Source organism: Theropithecus gelada, chromosome 3 (genome assembly GCF_003255815.1).
Source record: "Theropithecus gelada isolate Dixy chromosome 3, Tgel_1.0, whole genome shotgun sequence".
NCBI classification, from domain to species: Eukaryota; Metazoa; Chordata; class Mammalia; order Primates; family Cercopithecidae; genus Theropithecus; species Theropithecus gelada.
Window position 1 is genome coordinate 100379526 of NC_037670.1, and position 18830 is coordinate 100398355.

At 36.1% G+C, this 18830-nt stretch overlaps 1 protein-coding gene, 1 long non-coding RNA gene and 1 other non-coding gene across 5 annotated transcripts in view; 2 read left to right on the top strand and 1 right to left on the bottom strand.

The window, feature by feature from the left end:
* Nucleotides 1-18569, bottom strand: part of LOC112620780 — a 62217-nt gene extending 43648 nt beyond the window's left edge. Inside the window, exon 1 of the long non-coding RNA XR_003118592.1 lies at nt 18412-18569. This is a non-coding gene — a long non-coding RNA (uncharacterized LOC112620780). The remainder of the gene's footprint in view (nt 1-18411) is intronic.
* LOC112620779 (cTAGE family member 8-like) lies at nt 784-4646 on the top strand. 3 transcript variants are annotated; one of them, XM_025379619.1, is made up of 3 exons: nt 1311-1615; nt 1688-2847; nt 2977-4646. In XM_025379619.1, the coding sequence occupies exons 1-3, from the start codon at nt 1311-1313 to the stop codon at nt 3636-3638; spliced, it is 2127 nt and encodes a 708-aa protein (XP_025235404.1). In that variant the 3' UTR covers nt 3639-4646. The 3 variants fall into 3 exon arrangements, with proteins under 3 accessions (XP_025235402.1, XP_025235404.1, XP_025235403.1); XM_025379618.1 differs by having other exon boundaries at nt 1688-3874; XM_025379617.1 differs by having other exon boundaries at nt 784-3881.
* Nucleotides 4233-4335, top strand: LOC112621890. Its single transcript, XR_003118823.1, has one exon. It is a non-coding gene; the product is annotated as a U6 spliceosomal RNA (small nuclear RNA).
* Nucleotides 18570-18830: the final 261 nt, after the last annotated feature.

Consider the following 18830-nt stretch of genomic DNA (forward strand, 5'->3'; position numbering starts at 1 on the left):
TCTACAAGTAATTACAACTTCTGTCCAGAAAAAAAATTCAAAATTCTTGAGTATTTCTATATCATATTATCCATAAATTCAGCATACTTTTTAAAAAGTACCAAATATACAAAAAAGCAAGAAAAACAGACTGAAGAGAAATAAATCAGTTATTAAAAACAAATTAATAGATAATCCAGATATTGGAGTTAATAGATAGGGCATTATAATATCTATGATCAATATAAAGGAAAGAAAGAAAAAATGAAAGACAAAACAGGTTGTGTTAGATTTCTTTCTGGCAGCTCTAAAATGCTCACTTTATTTTCATAGATTCTAATTTCCTAAATTATGTTTGATGTTTCAAGCAAAAATCATAGCATTGTCTAGTGTTATTCTAAATGTATGTAAGACAATTATACTACAAATTTGAGAGGGTAAAGAGACATAATATGACAGAGGGTTGTTATACTTCACTCAAACTGGAATACAGATGACACCGATTTAGTGTGATAGTGTATATATAAAGGAATATATACTAAGCTATAAAATGCAACCAAAAAAACTATAAAAAAGAAGATACAATATAAATACTATGAATAACAAAATGGAATTCTAAAACAAATATTCAAACAACCCACAGGAAGTCATGAAAAATAAGCAGAGAAACAAGAATTGATACAGAAAACAAAAAATGTCAGGCTTAAGGACTAAAATATCCATAATTAGGTGAATTACGAATGGTTTACCAAGAGACAGATAATAGAAGAGGGTATTTAAAAGTATGACCCTTTCTTATATGTTTCTTGTATGCTGTGTGCAAGAAACTCACTTGAAATTTACCAATATAGGGCAGGCCAAATTAAAACGATGAAAAAAGATATATTACACAAACATTAATGCAAGGAAAGCAAGAGTGCCTGTATGTATATTAGCCAAAGCAAAGAAAATTACCAGAAACAGAGAGATTATGTAATGATCAAAGGTTTAATCCATGAAGAAGACAGCAATTTTAAAAGTGTATTCACCAAACAGCAGAGCTTCAAAATATGTGATGTGAAAACTGCCAGAACCAAGGTGGGTGGGGCTCTGACCTGCGCTGTCTCAGGATGTAAAGTGTAACAAGGGGCTGGGGGGGTGGGAGGGGCAGCATGGGGCTGTGAGGCCTGTGGAGTGCCCACGTCCCCCAATTCCCCCTGCAGCTGGCTCCGCAGTGGTCCGCTCCGCTTGGTTGCCGCGTGCGGATTCGGGTTCCAGAACCAAGGCTGCGTGTTCTCCATCGCTTGTTGTGGCCAGCGTTACTGCGGTGACCCCAGAGCAGCCTTGGCTCTATGAAGGAGTCAGGCGCTACCCCTCAGCCCTATTTGGGGCTGGTCCTGGAGGAGCTACGCAGCCTTGTGGCAGCACTGCCTGAAAGTAGGAGACCAGACTCGAATCCTTATGGTTTTCCATGGGACTTGGTGGTATGTGCAGCTGTTGTTGGATTTTTTGCTGTTCTCCTTTTTTTGTGGAGAAGTTTTAGGTCAGTTAGGAGTCGGCTTTATGTGGGAAGAGAACAAAAACTTGCTGCAACGCTTTCTGGACTAATTGAAGAAAAATGTAAACTACTTGAAAAATTTAGCCTTATTCAAAAAGAGTATGAAGGCTATGAAATAGAGTCATCTTTAGAGGATGCCAGCTTTGAGAAGGCGGCAGCAGAAGCACGAAGTTTGGAGGCAGCCTGTGAAAAGCTGAACAGGTCCAATTCTGAACTTGAGGATGAAATCCTCTGTCTAGAAAAAGAGTTCAAAGAAGAGAAATCTAAACATTCTCAGCAAGAAGAATTGATGGCAGATATTTCACAAAGGATACAGTCTCTAGAAGATGAGTCAAAATCCCTCAAATCACAAATAGCTGAAGCCAAAATCATCTGCAAGATATTTAACATGAATGAAGAACGACAGGAGATAGCAACAAAAGATGCTTTGAATGAAAATTCTCAACTTCAGGAAAGCCAGAAGCAGCTTTTGCAAGAAGCTGAAGTATGGAAAGAACAAGTGAGTGAACTTAATAAACAGAAAATAACATTTGAAGACTCCAAAGTACACGCAGAACAAGTTCTAAATGATAAAGAAAATCACATCAAGACTCTGACTGGATGCTTGCTAAAGATGAAAGATCCGGCTGCTGTGCTTGGAGAGGACATAACGGATGATGATAACTTGGAATTAGAAGTGAACGGCGAATTGGAAAATGGTGCTTACTCAGATGATCCTCCAAAAGGAGCTTTGAAGAAACTGATTCATGCTGCTAAGTTAAATGTTTCTTTAAAAACCTCAGAAGGAGAAAGAAACTACATTATTATTCAGTTATCTGAAGTTGACAAAACAAAGGAAGAGCTTACAGAGCGTATTAAAAATCTTCAAACTCAACACGCATCTTTGCAGTCAGAAAACATGTATTTTGAAAGTGAGAATCAGAAGCTTCAACAGAAACTTAAAATAATGACTGAATTATATCAAGAAAATGAAATGAAACTCCACAGGAAATTGACAGTAGAGGAAAATTACCGGATACAGGAAGAAGAGAAACTTTCTAAAGTGGAAAAAAAGATCAGCCATACCACTGAAGGAATGGAGACCTATAGAAAGCTAGCCAAAGATCTTGAAGAAGAATTGGAGAGAACTATTAATTTTTATCAAAGGCTGGTTGCTTCCTACGAGAAAAAAGGACATCATAATTGGTTGGCAGCCCAGACTGCTGAAAGAAACCTCAATGATTTAAGGAAAGAAAATGCTCACAACAGACAAAAATTAACTGAAAAAGAGTTTAAATTTGAACTTTTAGAAAAAGATCCTTGTGCACCTGATGTTTCAAAAACAGCATTTGGCAGAGAGCATTCCCCATATGGTCCCTCACCATTGGGTCAGCCTTCATCTGAAACGAGAGCTTTTCTCTCTCCTAAAACTTTGTTGGAAGGTCCACTCAGACTCTCACCTGTGCCTCCCGGGGGAGGAGGAAGAGGCCCAAGAGGCCCAGGGAATCCTCTGGACCATCAGATTACCAATGAAAGAGGAGAACCAAGCTGTGATACGTTAACCGATCCTCACAGGGCTCCTTCTGACACTGGGTCCCTGTCATCTCCGTGGGAACAGGACCGTAGGATGATGTTTCCTCCACCAGGACAATCATATCCTGATCCAGCTCCTCCTCCACAAAGGAAAGGCAGATTTTATTCTAATTCTGATAGACTGTCTGGGCCAGCAGAACTCAGAAGTGTTAATATGCCTTCTTTGGATAAAATGGATGGGTCAATGCCTTCTGAAATGGAATCCAGTAGAAATGATGCCAAAGATGATCCTGGTAATTTAAATATGCCTGATTCATCTCTCGCTGCTGAAAATGAAGCAACTGGTACCAGCTTTGTTCCTCCACCTCTAGCTCCAATCAGAGGTCCATTGTTTCCAGTGAATACAAGGGGCCCATTCATGAGAAGAGGACCTCCTTTCCCCCCACGTCCTCCAGGAACCATGTTTGGAGGTTCTCGAGGTTACTATCCACCAAGGGATTTCCCAGGTCCACCACGTGCTCCATTTGCAGTGAGAAACATCTATCCACCGAGGGGTTTTCCTCCTTCCCTTCACCCAAGACCTGGATTTTACCCCAACCCCACATTCTGAAGGTAGAAGCGAGTTCCCTTCAGGTTGATTCTGCCTTCAAAGAAGCCTGCTACTGAACATCCAGAACCACAGCAAGAAACCTGACAATATTTTTGCTCTCTTCAAAAGTAATTTAGACTGATCTCATTTTCAGTTTAAGTAACTGCTGTTACTTACATGATTACACTTTTCTGAAATTGAAGTTTAATGGAATTATAGTTCTTAGGATAGTATTTTGTAAATAAAGATGATTTAAACACAAATCTATGAGTAAATCATTTCCATTTTAGTATATTCTAGATCGTATAACTTTTAATCTCGGGAACTAATCCACTACTATAGAAACAATAGTGGAAGTTTTATATATGTAATCTCGCAGGTGGGGAGGCTTTAAATTCTAAAAGCTGTCTGCATCCCAAGAACTGCATTCACTGTGGTTGTAGATAAATGTGAAAGTAACTTTATGCTTAATTAAATAATTTTTTTTGATTTTTTTTTAAAAAAGAAAACTGCCCGAACTGAAAGGAGATATAGATGAATCCACAATTATAGTTAGAAATTTCCTCATGCCTTTTTCAATAATTGATAGAACTAGACAGAAAATCAGCAAGGAGTGTTGGCTTTGGCAGCACTTTCTAAAATTAGAATGATGCAGACAAGATTAACACGGCTCCTGCACATAGATTACGCAAAATTTTGTGAAGCATTTCATATTTTTAAAAAGAGGGAAAAAATCAGCAAGAATATAAAACAACTCAAAATGCCATTAACCAAAAGAATCGATTTGGCATTTACAGAATATTCCACACAACGGCAGAATACACGTATTTTTTCGAATGCTGACAAAACACATGGCAAGATAGAGCTATCCTAGGCCCTAAAACTCACCACAGCAAATTTAAAAGAGACAGTAATCAACCAGAGCAGGTGAAAACCAGAAATCATTGTAGGGAATCCAATTGGAAATCAGCATAAGAAAGATATGAAAATTCCCAAACACTTGGAAATTTAAAAACACACTTCTAAATAATCTATTGGTCAAAGAAGAGGTCTCAAGGAAAAATTTAAAAAATATGTTGAACTGGATAAACATGAAACTGTGACATATGAAAGTACTGAGAAGGAAACTTATAGCAATAAATGCATGCATTAGTAAAGAGGAAAAGTCTCGAGTGAGCAATAGATTTCCACCTCAGGAACCTAGAAAAAGAAGAGCAGAATAAACTGAAAGCAAGTAGAGGGTGGGGATTAATGAAGATAAGAACAGAAAACACATTTAAAAGAGAAAAACAATAGTTTTTCTCAATGAAACAAAGAGATAGCTCTGTTAAAAGATTAATAAAATTTAGCAGACTCAAGCAGAAATTAAAAGGAAAAGACACAAATCTTAAATAGCATAATGAAACAGGCGATATCACTACAGACATCACACATTACAAAGGACAATCAAGGAATATTTCAAACCACTCCACACACATAAATTAGACAACTTAGACAAAATGGACAAAATGCAGTGTTCCTGCTGCAACACAAACTAACTCCACTCACCACGCAGGAATAGATCATGTGAATAACTCTATAACCATTAAGAAAATAGAATTCATAATTTTAAAACTACCAAAAAAGAAATATCTAGGTTTAGATGATTTCACTGGAGAATTCTAACATGTTTTAAAAAAAGTTAACACCAATTCTACACTATCTTTTCCAGAAAACAGAAAAAGAACATTTCCCAATTTATTTTTTTTGAAGCTATTATTACACTGATACTAAAACCAGGAGAGTGTGCATATATATATACACACACACACATATATACATATATATATAAAGATATGTATAACTTACTTAACAAATGGACTTCTACAGTATATTTTTCAAAATTTACCCATGTCCAGCGGGGGATTGTTTCCAGAAAAACAAGCCTGATTAAATCTCACAAAGTCAATCAAAATAATCCACCACGTTAACAAACAAAAGAAGGAAAGTTACATTATATCAGTTGATGCATAATAAACATTTAACACATTTCGATATCCATTCATGATAAAAGCTCTCTATAAAGCGGGAATAGAGGAAACTTTATCGACTTGAGAAAAAGCATCTACAAAAAGCTAACATTAGACAGTCATGTGTTGTTTAATGATGTGGATACATTCTGAGAAATGTTCTGTCAAGTGATTTGCCATTGTGCGAATGTCCTAGAGTGTACTTACACAGATCTAGATGGTATATCTAGCAGCCACTATACACCTAGGTTATATGGAATAGCTCATCCCTCTTAGGTGACAAACCTGTACAGCATATTACTGTACTGAATACTGTAGGCTACTATAACACAGTAAGTGTTACATTTATGGTAACAGTTTGGTAACACTCACCAACTATGGTATTTATGTATCTAAGCATATCTAAATACATAAAATGCACGTAAAAAAATATAACATAAAAGATTTTGTAAATGGTACACCTGTATAGGGCACTTACCATAAATGGAGCTTACAGGACTGGAAGTTGCCTGGGTGAGTGAGTGAGTGAGTGAGTGAGTGGTGAGTGAATATGAAGGCCTAGGACATTACTGTATGATACTGTAGACTTTATAAACACTGTACACTTAGGCTACACTGAATTCATTAAAACATTTTTCTTTCTTCAACAATAAATTAACTGTAGCTTACTATAACTTTTACTTTATAAGCTTTAATTTTTAATAATAATTTGATTCTACTTTGTAATAACACAACTTAAAACACAAATATTATGAAGCTGTACAAAAGATTATCTTTTTGTATATCTTTGTTCTACAAACACTTTTCTACTTGTGAAATTTTTTATTTTTATTATTTACTTTTAAAATTTGTTATTAAAAACTAAGACACAAATACACACAACAGCCTAAGTCTACCTAGTATCAAGATCATTGATATCAGTCTTCTACCTCTGTGTCTTTTCCCATTGAAAGGTCTTCACGGGTAAGAGCATGCATGAAGATGTCGTCTCCTATGATAGCAATGCTTTCTTCTGGAACACCTCTTGATGGACTTGCCTGAGACTGTTTAGGAGTTAACATTTTTATAAGTAAAAGGAGTACACTCTAAAATAATGACAAAGGCCAGGCACAGTGGCTCACACCTTCAATCTCAGTACTTTGGAAGGCTGAGGTAGGCAGATCATTTGCAGTCAGGAGTTCAAGAAAAGCCTGACCAAAATGGTGAAACCCCATCTCTGCCAAAATTATAAAAAATTGGCCAAGCATGGTGCTGCACACCTGTAATTTCAGCTACTTGTGAGGCTGAGACACAAGAATCACTTGAACCCAGGAGGTAGAGGTTGCAGTGAGCTGAGATTGCACCACTGCACTCCAGCCTGGGCAACAGAGCAAGACTCCATTCCAAAATAAAATAAAATAAAATAGTGACAAAAATTTTAGTAAAATGTAGTAAATGCATGTAAAATGCATAGTTGTTTGCTTTTATACCACACTGGGAGTACAGTAGGATTGTTTACAGCAGCAATCCCACAAACATGTAAGTAATGCATTGTGCTACAACATTATCATGGCCAAGACATCAGTTGGCAATATGATTTTTTTCACCCCCATTATAGTCTTGTGGGACCACTCTGATATATGCAGTCCATCAGTGACCAAAGTGTTATGTAGGACATAGCTATAATAACATCATATTTAGTGGTGAAAAACTGAATGGTTTCTCTCTAAATCAAGAATAAGGGAACTATATCTGCTTTTATCACCCTTATGCAAAACAGTGCTGGAAGTTGTACACTGTGCAATAAGACAAGAAAATAATTAAAGGACATACAGATCAGGATGGAAAAAATAGAACAGTCCCTACTTACAACAGACATGACTGTCTACATAGAAATCCAAACAAATCTATTTTAGAAACCTCCTAAAATTAAGAAGTGAGTCCATTAAGGTCACAGAATTTAAGATAAACACAATCAAATTAATTCTCTTTCTATATACAGACATAACTCATTTTATCGTTCTGCAATTTATTGTGCTTCATAGATGTTGCATTTCCATTGTGTTAAAATTTTGTGGCTAACCTGCCTCAAGCAAGTCTATCTGCACCATTTTTCCAACAGCATGCTCTCATTTTGTGTCCTAGGTCAAATTTTAATGATCTGTACAGTATTTTAAACTGGTTTATTATTATTATGTCTGTTATGATGGCCTGTGATCAGTGATCTTTGATGTTACTATTGTAATTGTTTTAGGGCAGCATGAGCACGTCCACATAAGACAGTAAACTTAATTGATAAATGTTGTGTGTGTTCTGACTGCTCCACCGACAGGTCATTTCCCTCTCTCTCTTCCTCTTCTGGCCTCCTTAGTCCCTGAGACACAACAATATTGAAACTAAGCCAATTAACCACCCTACAATGTCATCTAAATGTTAAAGTGAAAGTCATTAAATGAAACCTAGAAATTATTAAGCTTAGTGAGAAAGGCATGTCAAGTAAGTATAAATCCAGAGTTGTCCAGCTTGAGCTGAAGTGCTATTAGACCTACCAAGTCATAAGACCGAATGGTCACAGCAACCATCTATCCCATAATGGATGCAATATGTTTCAGGGCAAGAGAAAATGTGAACGACAAAAGTAGGCTGAATGAACAGTTGGCACAGATCCCTATATCACTGATGCCTCTCTCTCAGCTTATATATACAGTCTCCCAGGTCCTTCCACCAGCTGATAACTTATTAAACAAGCCAGTGCTAATACAGGGACACTTAGGCTAGCTATATTGGCACAGTATGTCAACCACTCAGATGTGGGACCTCAAATGTAATCCATGAGGGTAAACCTACTCTGATAAGTGGAATACATAGATTCATCCCCATCTATAGAAAGGGTTCAGAAAACAGGAGGTGGCCCTGTGCTTTTACAGAGCTTTATCCTTCCCAAAGGGCAGGATTAGACATTGTCAAAGAAAAAAGTAAAATTTTCAAAAGTAAATTTTTCTCAATCCTTATGCCTTATCCATTCTTCTTCTAGACAGGTCAAGGAGCTCCAGAGATTATTTAAAACAAATCTCCAACATCTACAAATTGGTGCTCAAAAAAAGAGGTTCTGAGTGTCTATCTAAAATGATCTAACGATTAAAACCTTGGAATTCAAGTTTCTTCTCCCACCAGCTTCTGGGTATTTGAGAAAACAGACTACGCTAAAAGAAAAGACTGCAGGAATTCATGTCAAGGTTTTATTTTACTGCTAAACAAACCTAGGCATGGATCTTTGCAACTCCCAAGTATTTTCTGAATGTCCGGGAAAGGAATAGCATAAATATTCATGAAACTCTAACAAATTCACATATTGTGGTAGCTGTGATAGCCATGTGGTCCTAGGATATTACTTTAGATAACATATGTATCCTTTCAGTTACAAAGACATTTTCTGTTCTTGCTTTAATCTCAATCTCTTTATCACTCTGGCTTCCTCAGAGACAGAATGAGACAGAGGTTCAGTTCTCTGCCCCTAGAAGAATAACAGTTGTCGGGTTCTTCATGACTCTATGGAAATCATGCTGGTGCAAGTGAAGCCTATTTTCTCATGTGTTACACAAAGCTCTCATGACAATTGGAAGGTACTCTGTGGAGGTGACGTCTTAATAAAACCTTCCCTTCTCAAAAACACTTGAAGAGGCAAGAGCCTTCCTTGGCAGTTCTCAGATGGCCAGCAACGTTCCCAGCACCATCAGTAAACTCAGCCACATTGCAGAAATCTTTGCCTTTTCTATATGAAGATTATCTAGGTTCTTACACAGCCATCATCTCTAGACACTTGGATTTCCTAACTGCCTTTGTGAGTTCTGGTCAAATATAATTTAATGTCATTTTCATTGTTTGTTTGCTTTTACCGTCACATTTTAATATCATGCAAAAGTACATTTCTACTCTCTTAGTGCTCAAATTTTGCTCACCAATAGTTTTAGTTAATAGGATAACATGAGTAAAATATATTAATAGATATCAGCATATTATCCATCAGTATATTAACATATTAAAGCAATCAACATGTTCATGGAATTTTGACTGGTAGCTTTTTTTTACATTGAAGAAATATCTGTGTGCAAGTGACTCTGGTAAATGTTTAACATTAACAAAAAAGACTAGCACTTAAAAAAAATTTTTTTTCGTATAATTACTATTTCTTAAATTTTTTGAAAGAGATGCAGTCTCTATGTTTCCCAGGCTGATTTCGAACTTCTGGGTTCCAGCGAACCTCCTGCCTCAGCCTCCCAAAGTGCTTAGATTACAGGCATGAGCCACCAAGCATAGCCCAGCACTTTATTTTTAAAAAGGCTTAAAGTGTGACATACAGAAACTCGCCAAGTTAACAAGTGTACACATGCTTGTTTACTTATTATACACAATCTTATGAGGCCACACAATCTGAGCAATGATTAGGAACTCAAAGTTTAGATCCAACCTCAGGACAACATGACATAAATGATGAGAAATCAATAAGTAACTGCAAATTATTTTATTTTCTTCAGCATGAACATGACACTAATCCTTGGAATGGTGGTAGGAAAAGTCCGATGCAAATGAAATACATTTTAGTTGGTTTTGCAGTATTAGATTTATAATTTTATGGAGACTTAAATGGAGGATTATTGCTCATCCTTGCTATCTCCAAGACAATATAATTTTACATAAAAATGAGAATAAAATTTAAGCAAAAATGACAATACCATGCTTATGCTAATATTTTAATTGTGGGATCAAGGAGGCCTGAGTACAATCAGAGAATTCAGAGACTCTTTCTGCAGCATTCCTCATAAATTCATCTAACTATTGCCAATCACCTGCATAGACAATACTTAAAACTATATATTCTAGAGGGTTTATCAATAGTAAGCCCAAATCCAACAAAAGTTATTGATCCCGTTTTCATGTTTAGATAATGACACAGTGCAAATCTATTCAGTCATTCACATAAATGCTCATCTAAATATTGTGGAAAACTAAATAACAAAAAATAAGATGCTGGGCTAAAAAATAAGTCTTTACACTTGGATAAGAAAAGATTTTGTCAGATATTTGCTGTGGAGGTGACGATCAGTGCAAGACTGGAAAGTTTAAGAGGTCAATGACCACTGGTGTATTTGGTTGATGGTATGTCTAACCTTAGTACAGCCTGCCCTTAATTAAACCTTCCACTTTAAGATTAAACTTAATGCGCTTTGAAGACTTTGACATATGTATCAGTCAGTGTTCATTGTGTCTGAAACATAGCAGAGAAAAACTCTGCATGTGGTTATCCAGTTTTTCAACTATGTATTGGAGAGGGTTTTTCTTCCCCAGTGTAGGTTCTTGGTGGCTTTGAGGAATATAAGTTAAATGTAAATATGTGGATTTATTTCTGGATTCTCTATTCTGTACCTGTGGTATATGCATCAGTTTTTATACCAATACCATGCTGTTTTGATTACTCTAGATTTGTAATATGTTTTGAAGATATGTAGTGTGATGTTTACAACTTTGTCCTTTTTGCTCAGTATTACTTTGGCAATTTGGGATCTTTTATGGTTTTATACATATATATAATATATATGGTTATATAGTATATATATGGTTATATAGTATATATATGGTTATATATAATATGTATAATATATGGTTATATATAATAATATATATGGTTATATGTATGGGCAAAACGATCCCAAATATATATAATATATATAATATAACATATACTATATATAATATAATATATAATATAGTATATAATATACTATATATAATATATAGTATATTATAAAAATATATAAAAATATGATACTGAGCAAAAAGATCCCAAATATATATATATAAAAATAACCATATAACCATATAACTGGATAACCACATGCAGGAGAATGAAATTGGAACCCTATTTCTCACCATATACAAAAAGCAACTCAAGATGGATTAAAGACTTTAACATAAAACCTGAAATTATAAAACTACTACCAAAAAAACATAGGGAAAGCTCCTCAAGACATTGGTTTAGGCAAAGATTTTACGGCTAAAACCTCAAAAGCATAACCAATAAAAACAAAAATAGACAAATGAGACAATGTTCAACTAAAAGACTCTGCACAGCAAAATAAACAACAGAGTGATGGGACAATCTGTGGAATAGAAGAGAATATGTGCCAACTAATCATCCAACAGAGAACTAATATCCAACATATACAAGGAACTTAAAACAGCTCAACAGCAAAACCCCCAAACAATCCTAGTAAAAAGCGGACAAAGCACAAGAATAAACAGTTCTCAAGAGAAGGCATACAAAAGACCAACAGATATATGAAAAATTGCTCTAAATCACTAATCACATAGAAATGCAAATCAAAACCACCACAGTTAGAATGGCTATTATCCAAGACAAAAAGTAACATATGCTGGCAAGGGTGTAGAAAAAAGGAAACTATGTATACACTGTTGGTGAGAATGTAAATTAGTACAATCACTACAGTATGGAGATTTCTCAAAAAAGTAGAAACAGAACTACCATAATATCCGGAAATCCCACTGTGGAATACTTTTCCAAAAGAAAAGAAGTTTGAGACAATCCTGGGCAACATGGTGAGACCCTGTCTCTACATTAGCCAGGCTTGGTGGCATGTGCCTGTCATCCCAGCTACTCGGGAGGCTGAGGTAGGAAGATCTCCTGAGTCTGGAGAGTTTGGGGCTGCAGTGAGCCATGATCACGCCACTGCTGGATCATGATCCTGCCTGGGTGACAGAGTAAGATCCTGTCTCAAAAAAACAAAAACAAAAACAAAAACTCCCAAATTAGCAAAGATATAAAATCCAGCTGTATCCACCAATTGAACACAGGATTAAAAAAATGTGGTATATACACACACAGTAGAATACCAGTCAACCATAAAATAAAGAATGAAATCCTGTTTTTCGTTTTGTTTTGTTTTGTTTTGAGATGGAGTTTTGGCCTTGTTGCCCAGGCTGGAGTGCAATGGCATGGTCTCAGCTCACTGCAACCTCTGCGTCCCGGGTTCAGGTGATTCTCATGCCTCAGCCTCCCAAGCAGCTGGGATTACAGGCGCCCGCCACCACGCCCGGCTTATTTTTGTCCTGACCTCAGGCGATCCACCTGCCTTGGCCTCCCAAAGTACTGGGATTACAGAGTCACTGCGCCTGGACAAAATTCTGGTCTTTTGCAGTAACATGGATGGAGATAGAAGTCATTATGTTAAGCGAAATAAGTCAGGCACAGAAAGACAAACACTGTATGTTCTCATTCATATGTGGGAGTTAAAAAAACTTGATCACATGGACATAGAGAATAGAATGATGAATATCACAGACTGGGAAGAGTGGGTGGGTAAGGGGGGGTTATGAGAACAAGTTGGTTAATGGGTAAAAACATACAGTAGGATGGAAGAAATAAATTCTAATGTTTCACAGCAGATTAGGTTAACTATACTTAGCAACAATATTTAGTATAATTAATCAAAACAAGTTTACACATTCCTTTGACCCTTATGGGTTAATTAGAATAAATCTGTACAAGTTAAAATTGTACTAAGGATGAAACAGATAATGACCAGAATATACACAGGTTCTCTCAAAGCAGTAATTCCTAGTTCCATCGTAAGATCGTTCCAAAGCAAAAACCTAATTACTGAAATAATTCCAAAATTATAATCTGTAGAGAAAAACAATTATCCTAGAGGGTCAAACCATACAATGTCACACCTGAACATTAGTCTTAAGTCATTTTCCTACATTCATATAGTTTCAAAACATGGTAAATATCCTACTTATTGAAAAGTATTAAATGACTTAACAGTCAAAATATCTTAGAAATATCATCCTTTAGTTCAGCAGTCCCCAATCTTTTTGGCACCAGGGAGTGATTTCATGGGAGACAACTTTTCCACAGACTGAGGAAGGATGGGGAGGTGGTTCAGATTGATTCAAGTGCATTACACTTACTGTGCACTTTATTTCTATTGCTATTACATTGCAATGTGTAATGAAATAATTATACAAGTCACCATAATGTAGAATTAGTGGGAGCCTTGAGCTTGTTTTCCTTCAACCAGATTGTCCTATCTGGGGGTGATGGGAGACAGTGACAGATCATCAGACATTTGATTCTCATAAGGAGCACATGTGCAGCTCACAACAGGGGTCATGCTCCTGTAAGACTCTAAAGCCACCACTGATCTGACAGGAGGCAGAGCTCAGATGGTAATGTAAACAATGGGGAGTGACTGTAAATACAGATGAAGCTTTGCTCTCTGGCCCACCGTTCACCTCCTGTTGTGTGGCCTGGTTTGGGTTGGGGGCCCCTGCTTTAGTTAACATACCCTTAAATTTTGTATTAACATTTGTTTCACCCTGATTTAGTCCATACACGCCAATATACAGACTCTCAAAGTACATTGGAGCAACTCATGCTTGTATTTTTGCAATTCTTCCATGTGTATGATATAGAAATGAAAATAAAATTTTTCTTCTAATATAACCATGTTTTCAAATAGATTAGTTTCCTTACATAGCATTTTCTTGTATTTACCACATAAGCATCATGGATTGATTTTTTTTTTCCCAATGAAATGCTATCTAGTGACTTCCTTAATGAGTACAACTTAAAAAAAGAAAAAACCAGAAACTTGAGCCATTTCTCAAAAATAAGCTTAGTTTTCAGTTTTAGTTACTTGTGGCTGCCAATAAAAGATCTCAAATGACCGAGCCCTAAAGCCAGATTCATTCCTATATATACTCAACCTGTTATCTGCAGGGAAGTCACAAGACTTCACCGAATGCCCTGTCACAAAACTAAATGACCCTCAAAAATTAACATGAGTTTTATACTTAGAATTCTCAGTCAGTTCATGCCAGTTGGTTATCTTTTAATAGTTGTCATACAAAAAGGCATACAGACCACACATTATTTCAAAGAAGCCGGAGAATGTAGCATGATGTAGACTGAGATTAAAATTAACTTTTGATAGAAGAAGAGAGTAAGTACTTTTTGTAACATTTTATCTAACATAAAAATGCTTAAATTCCACAAAACCCACAAACTGAAAAGACAGTCTGGAAAATTAAAGATTTGTATAAACTATGCACAAAACCTATGGTATTTGGGAAAACTGGAAAGGTTTCTACAAGTAACAGTTTTAAAAATATAACTTTGTTCTACTAGCAATTATAATTAACATACATGCACTAATTAAAAATACACTACAACCATGTCTGGAAATGCAGTTTAACACTTTCTAAATGGATTTTGCCCCACATTTACTATATAAGGTGGCTGTTATTACTGCACAGGAACAGTTAGTGATACAATTTAATTACCTTTAAACAAACATGTAGGGATTTTTCCCTCAAAACAAGTTTTCAACATCAAAACCTATGCTTATAAAAATTGTAAAACTTTCAGCAGTCTAAATATGTTATATGAAAACTTTACAAACTTCTCAAGTGCCCTCTATGTTCCAGGTATGTCAACCTTGTAGAATCCAGCAGAGATATTTCCGTCTCTCTCTCATCACTGGATGGCTTTTTCTTAGTGCTGGCCTTATGGTTGTGTGCTTTCTTCATTGCTCTCTCCATTATATTGTGGTTAATTACTGTCTCGAGCATCAGATCCTCCACTTAGAGTCCTTGTATCTGTTCCTTTTCTAGAATTTTTTTTTTTTTTTTTTTTTAAGGTGGAGTCCCATTCTGTCACTAGGCTGGAGTGGTGCAGTGGCACGATCTCAGCTCACTGCAACCTCCGCCTCCTGGGTTCAAGCGATTCTCCTGCCTCAGCCTCCCGAGTAGCTGGGACTACAGGTGTCCGCCACCACGCCCAGTTAATGTTTTGTATTTTTAGTAGAGATGGGGTTTCACCATGTTGGCCAGGATGGTCTCAATCTCTTGACCTCATGATCCGCCTGTCTCGGCTTCCCAAAGTGCTGGAATTACAGGAGTAAGACACCACACCCAGCCCTTTTCTTTCTTTTTTTTTTTTTTTTTGAGACGGAGTCTCGCTCGGTAGCCCGGGCTGGAGTGCAGTGGCCGGATCTCAGCTCACTGCAAGCTCCGCCTCCCAGGTTTACGCCATTCTCCTGCCTCAGCCTCCCGAGTAGCTGGGACTACAGGCGCTCGCCACCTCGCCCGGCTAGTTTTTTGTATTTTTCAGTAGAGACGGGGTTTCACGGTGTTCGCCAGGATGGTCTCGATCTCCTGACCTCGTGATCCGCCCGTCTCGGCCTCCCAAAGTGCTGGGATTACAGGCTTGAGCCACCGCGCCCGGCCCGTCCTTTTCTAGCTTTTGTTTGGCCCCTTCTTCCCTTAATCTTTGGTTTTATTTGCTTCCTCATGTTGTCTTTGTTCAGCAAGAGATTTATTCAGCACTTTGTGTGATCATGGAATCTCCTTCACCAACCAAAAACATGTTCTTAAACTTGTTATACAACATTGTAGACTTTCCCATGATAACCTGACAAATTTGGAATTGCTGTAGTTTTTCAGTGCAGTAGTCATCTCTGTTTCTTTTTATTTTTACTTTAAGTTCTGCGGTACATGTTCACAATGCGCAAGTTTGTTACATAGGTATACATGTGCCATGTTGGTGTGCTGCACCCATCAACTCGATATTTACATTAGGTATTTCTCCTAATGCTATCCCTCCCCTAGCCTCCCACCCCCTGACAGGCCCCAGTGTGTGATGTTCCCCACCCTGTGTCCATGTGTTCTCATTGTTAAACTCCGACCCATGAGTGAGAACACGTAGTGTTTGGTCTTCTGTCCTTGTGATGGTTTGCTGAGAATGATGGTTTCCAGCTTCATCCATGTCCCTGCAAAGGATATGAACTCATCCTTTTTTTATGGCTGCATAGTATTTCGTGGTGTATATGTGCCACATTTTCTTAATCCAGTCTATCATTGATGGACTTTTGGGTTAGTTCCAAGTCTTTGCTATCGTGAATAGTGCCATAATAAACATATATGTGTATGTGTCTTTATAGTAGCATGATTTATAATCCTTCGGGTATATAACCAGAAATGGGATCACTGGGTGAAATGATATTTCTAGTGCTAGACCCTTGAGGAATCGCCACACGGTCTTCCACAATGGTTGAACTAATTTACACCCCCACCAACAGTGTAAAAGTGTTCCTATTTTTCCACAACCTCTCCAGCATCTGTTGTTTCCTGACTTGTTAATGATAGCCATTCTAACTGATGTGAGATGGTATCTCATTGTGGTTTTGATAGTCGTCTCTGTTTCTGAGCTTGTTGCATTGTGTTCTGAAGTGAAGCAAGTACATTCAAGGCCTCAATGTACTATGCTACATTTTAAAAGAGAATACATTTATTTCACTTCTGTATGATACCTTATTTTGTCCTTATATTACACATTTATTATCATATATTATCCTTTTGAATAATATGTATGTAAAATTAAGCTTCTATTATATATAAATCACAAAATCACATATGTCTTTGTAGTTCCTAAGCAGAAATAAATCAACTGGAAGTCTAGTTGAATAATTGAAGACTGTAATGGAATAGTACACCATAGTTTTCATTTTATATGGAAAAAACTAAAGATTAGAGAAATAGAAAGTTATGAAATATATGAAAAATTAAGGAAAAATAAATTAGTAATATTCTTATTTAAAGATTTAATAGTAAATGTTGCTTTTAAAAAGCTATATGTTGTCCAAGATGTTTCATTGAAAATAAAAGAATGACTTTATCTGCATTCAATAAGCAGATTTATTCTATACCTAAGATAGTATATTTATACCTCAAGGATAAGTTTAAACGCTGCCTCCAATCAAAGCATTTTCAAATCTCTGTATCAGGATTTATGTTTTCTTTTTCTGAATACAACAATGAATTCAAATCTTCATTTTGACTTGTACCTGGATAATTTATTTATGTCAACTCCTAATTAAATTATAAAATCATTAAGAAGGATTTCTGTCTCTACAAACTCTATGCATAATTCTGCATATTTTAGATTGAGTTGTGTGAAATTGCTATTCAACCATTTTCAACCTTACAAAAATGCAAATTTTATATATTTCAATCATAACAACTATGTTTGCCAAATTGTGAAAATTATATTCACCTTTTGAAAACTGTATGTAAAACCCAAAAGTCTAAAAATATTTTTTTTCTAAATAATGAAAAACTTCACCGTAATAGTGACAATACAAAACGCATTCATTTGAATTTCTTCCTCAAATATTTTCTCCAGGAAAGTCACTAAATATTTTTGTTATCTGCTCTTAAATTTGCTAATAGAAAAATAAATACATTTCTTTAGTTAGTAAATATATGCAAATTTGAAGTTCCTTTGCTTACATATCTGAGTTTAATTTTATACATTAAATTTGGGAGGTAGATAGATAGGTAGATATAGACAGGTAAATAAATAGATACGGATACATTTCATAACTTAATAAATTGTCAATATAAAAAAAGTAATATAATCTGCTATCGTGATCACGGTAAACTTTTTAGACCACAAATTCATGCACATTTGTAAACTTGTATGAAGGGAAATTCAACACTGTCTTTTAGCAGGGCTTTCTCTTTCTTAATATACTTTTCATAATTTCTTATTTATTTATTATATCATGGATAAATGAATTGCTTTTCTCATAAGTGAATTCATCTTATATACCTTAACATATAAAACATATAGGCTCAAAAGAGCTAGTCAGTTTGACAAACAAGAAGAATTCAAACTAAAAACAAAAGGCAGGAGCATTCATTAGAAAACCAGTTACTTCACTTACCATTTGAAAGATAGCTTTTCATAAAAGTTTTAGAGTAATATAGCTCAGCAAATCTTTTCTGTAAAGCCAAGAGAGACTAACAGTTTTTAAGGGAAACATTATCCTTTGCTTTACAAAAGAAGCCAAAGTACATTTAAGTTTTGCTCATCTGGGTTGCTAAGAAACCGAATTAATTTTCTACCAGACTCAAGTCAGGGTAGAAAAAGCAAAGTAAAACTAGGGCCTCTGATTGTTGCCTAAAACCTAGCAACAAAGCAATAAATCTCACGCTTTTATTTCCAAAGGTTGAAAATCAGCACAGCAAGCTCAATACTCAATAAATACACAGAAAGAGAGCATATGAATAACTGAACTCCAATTCAGTTTTACTAAGTAAGTCTTGACAACTCACCTTTCGTAACTGTTTAGTTATCGGCTTT

Excerpts from the sequence above, each read along its gene's own strand:
- LOC112620779 (XM_025379617.1), top strand. The coding sequence starts at position 1,311 with ATGAAGGAGTCAGGCGCTACCCCTCAGCCCTATTTGGGGCTGGTCCTG.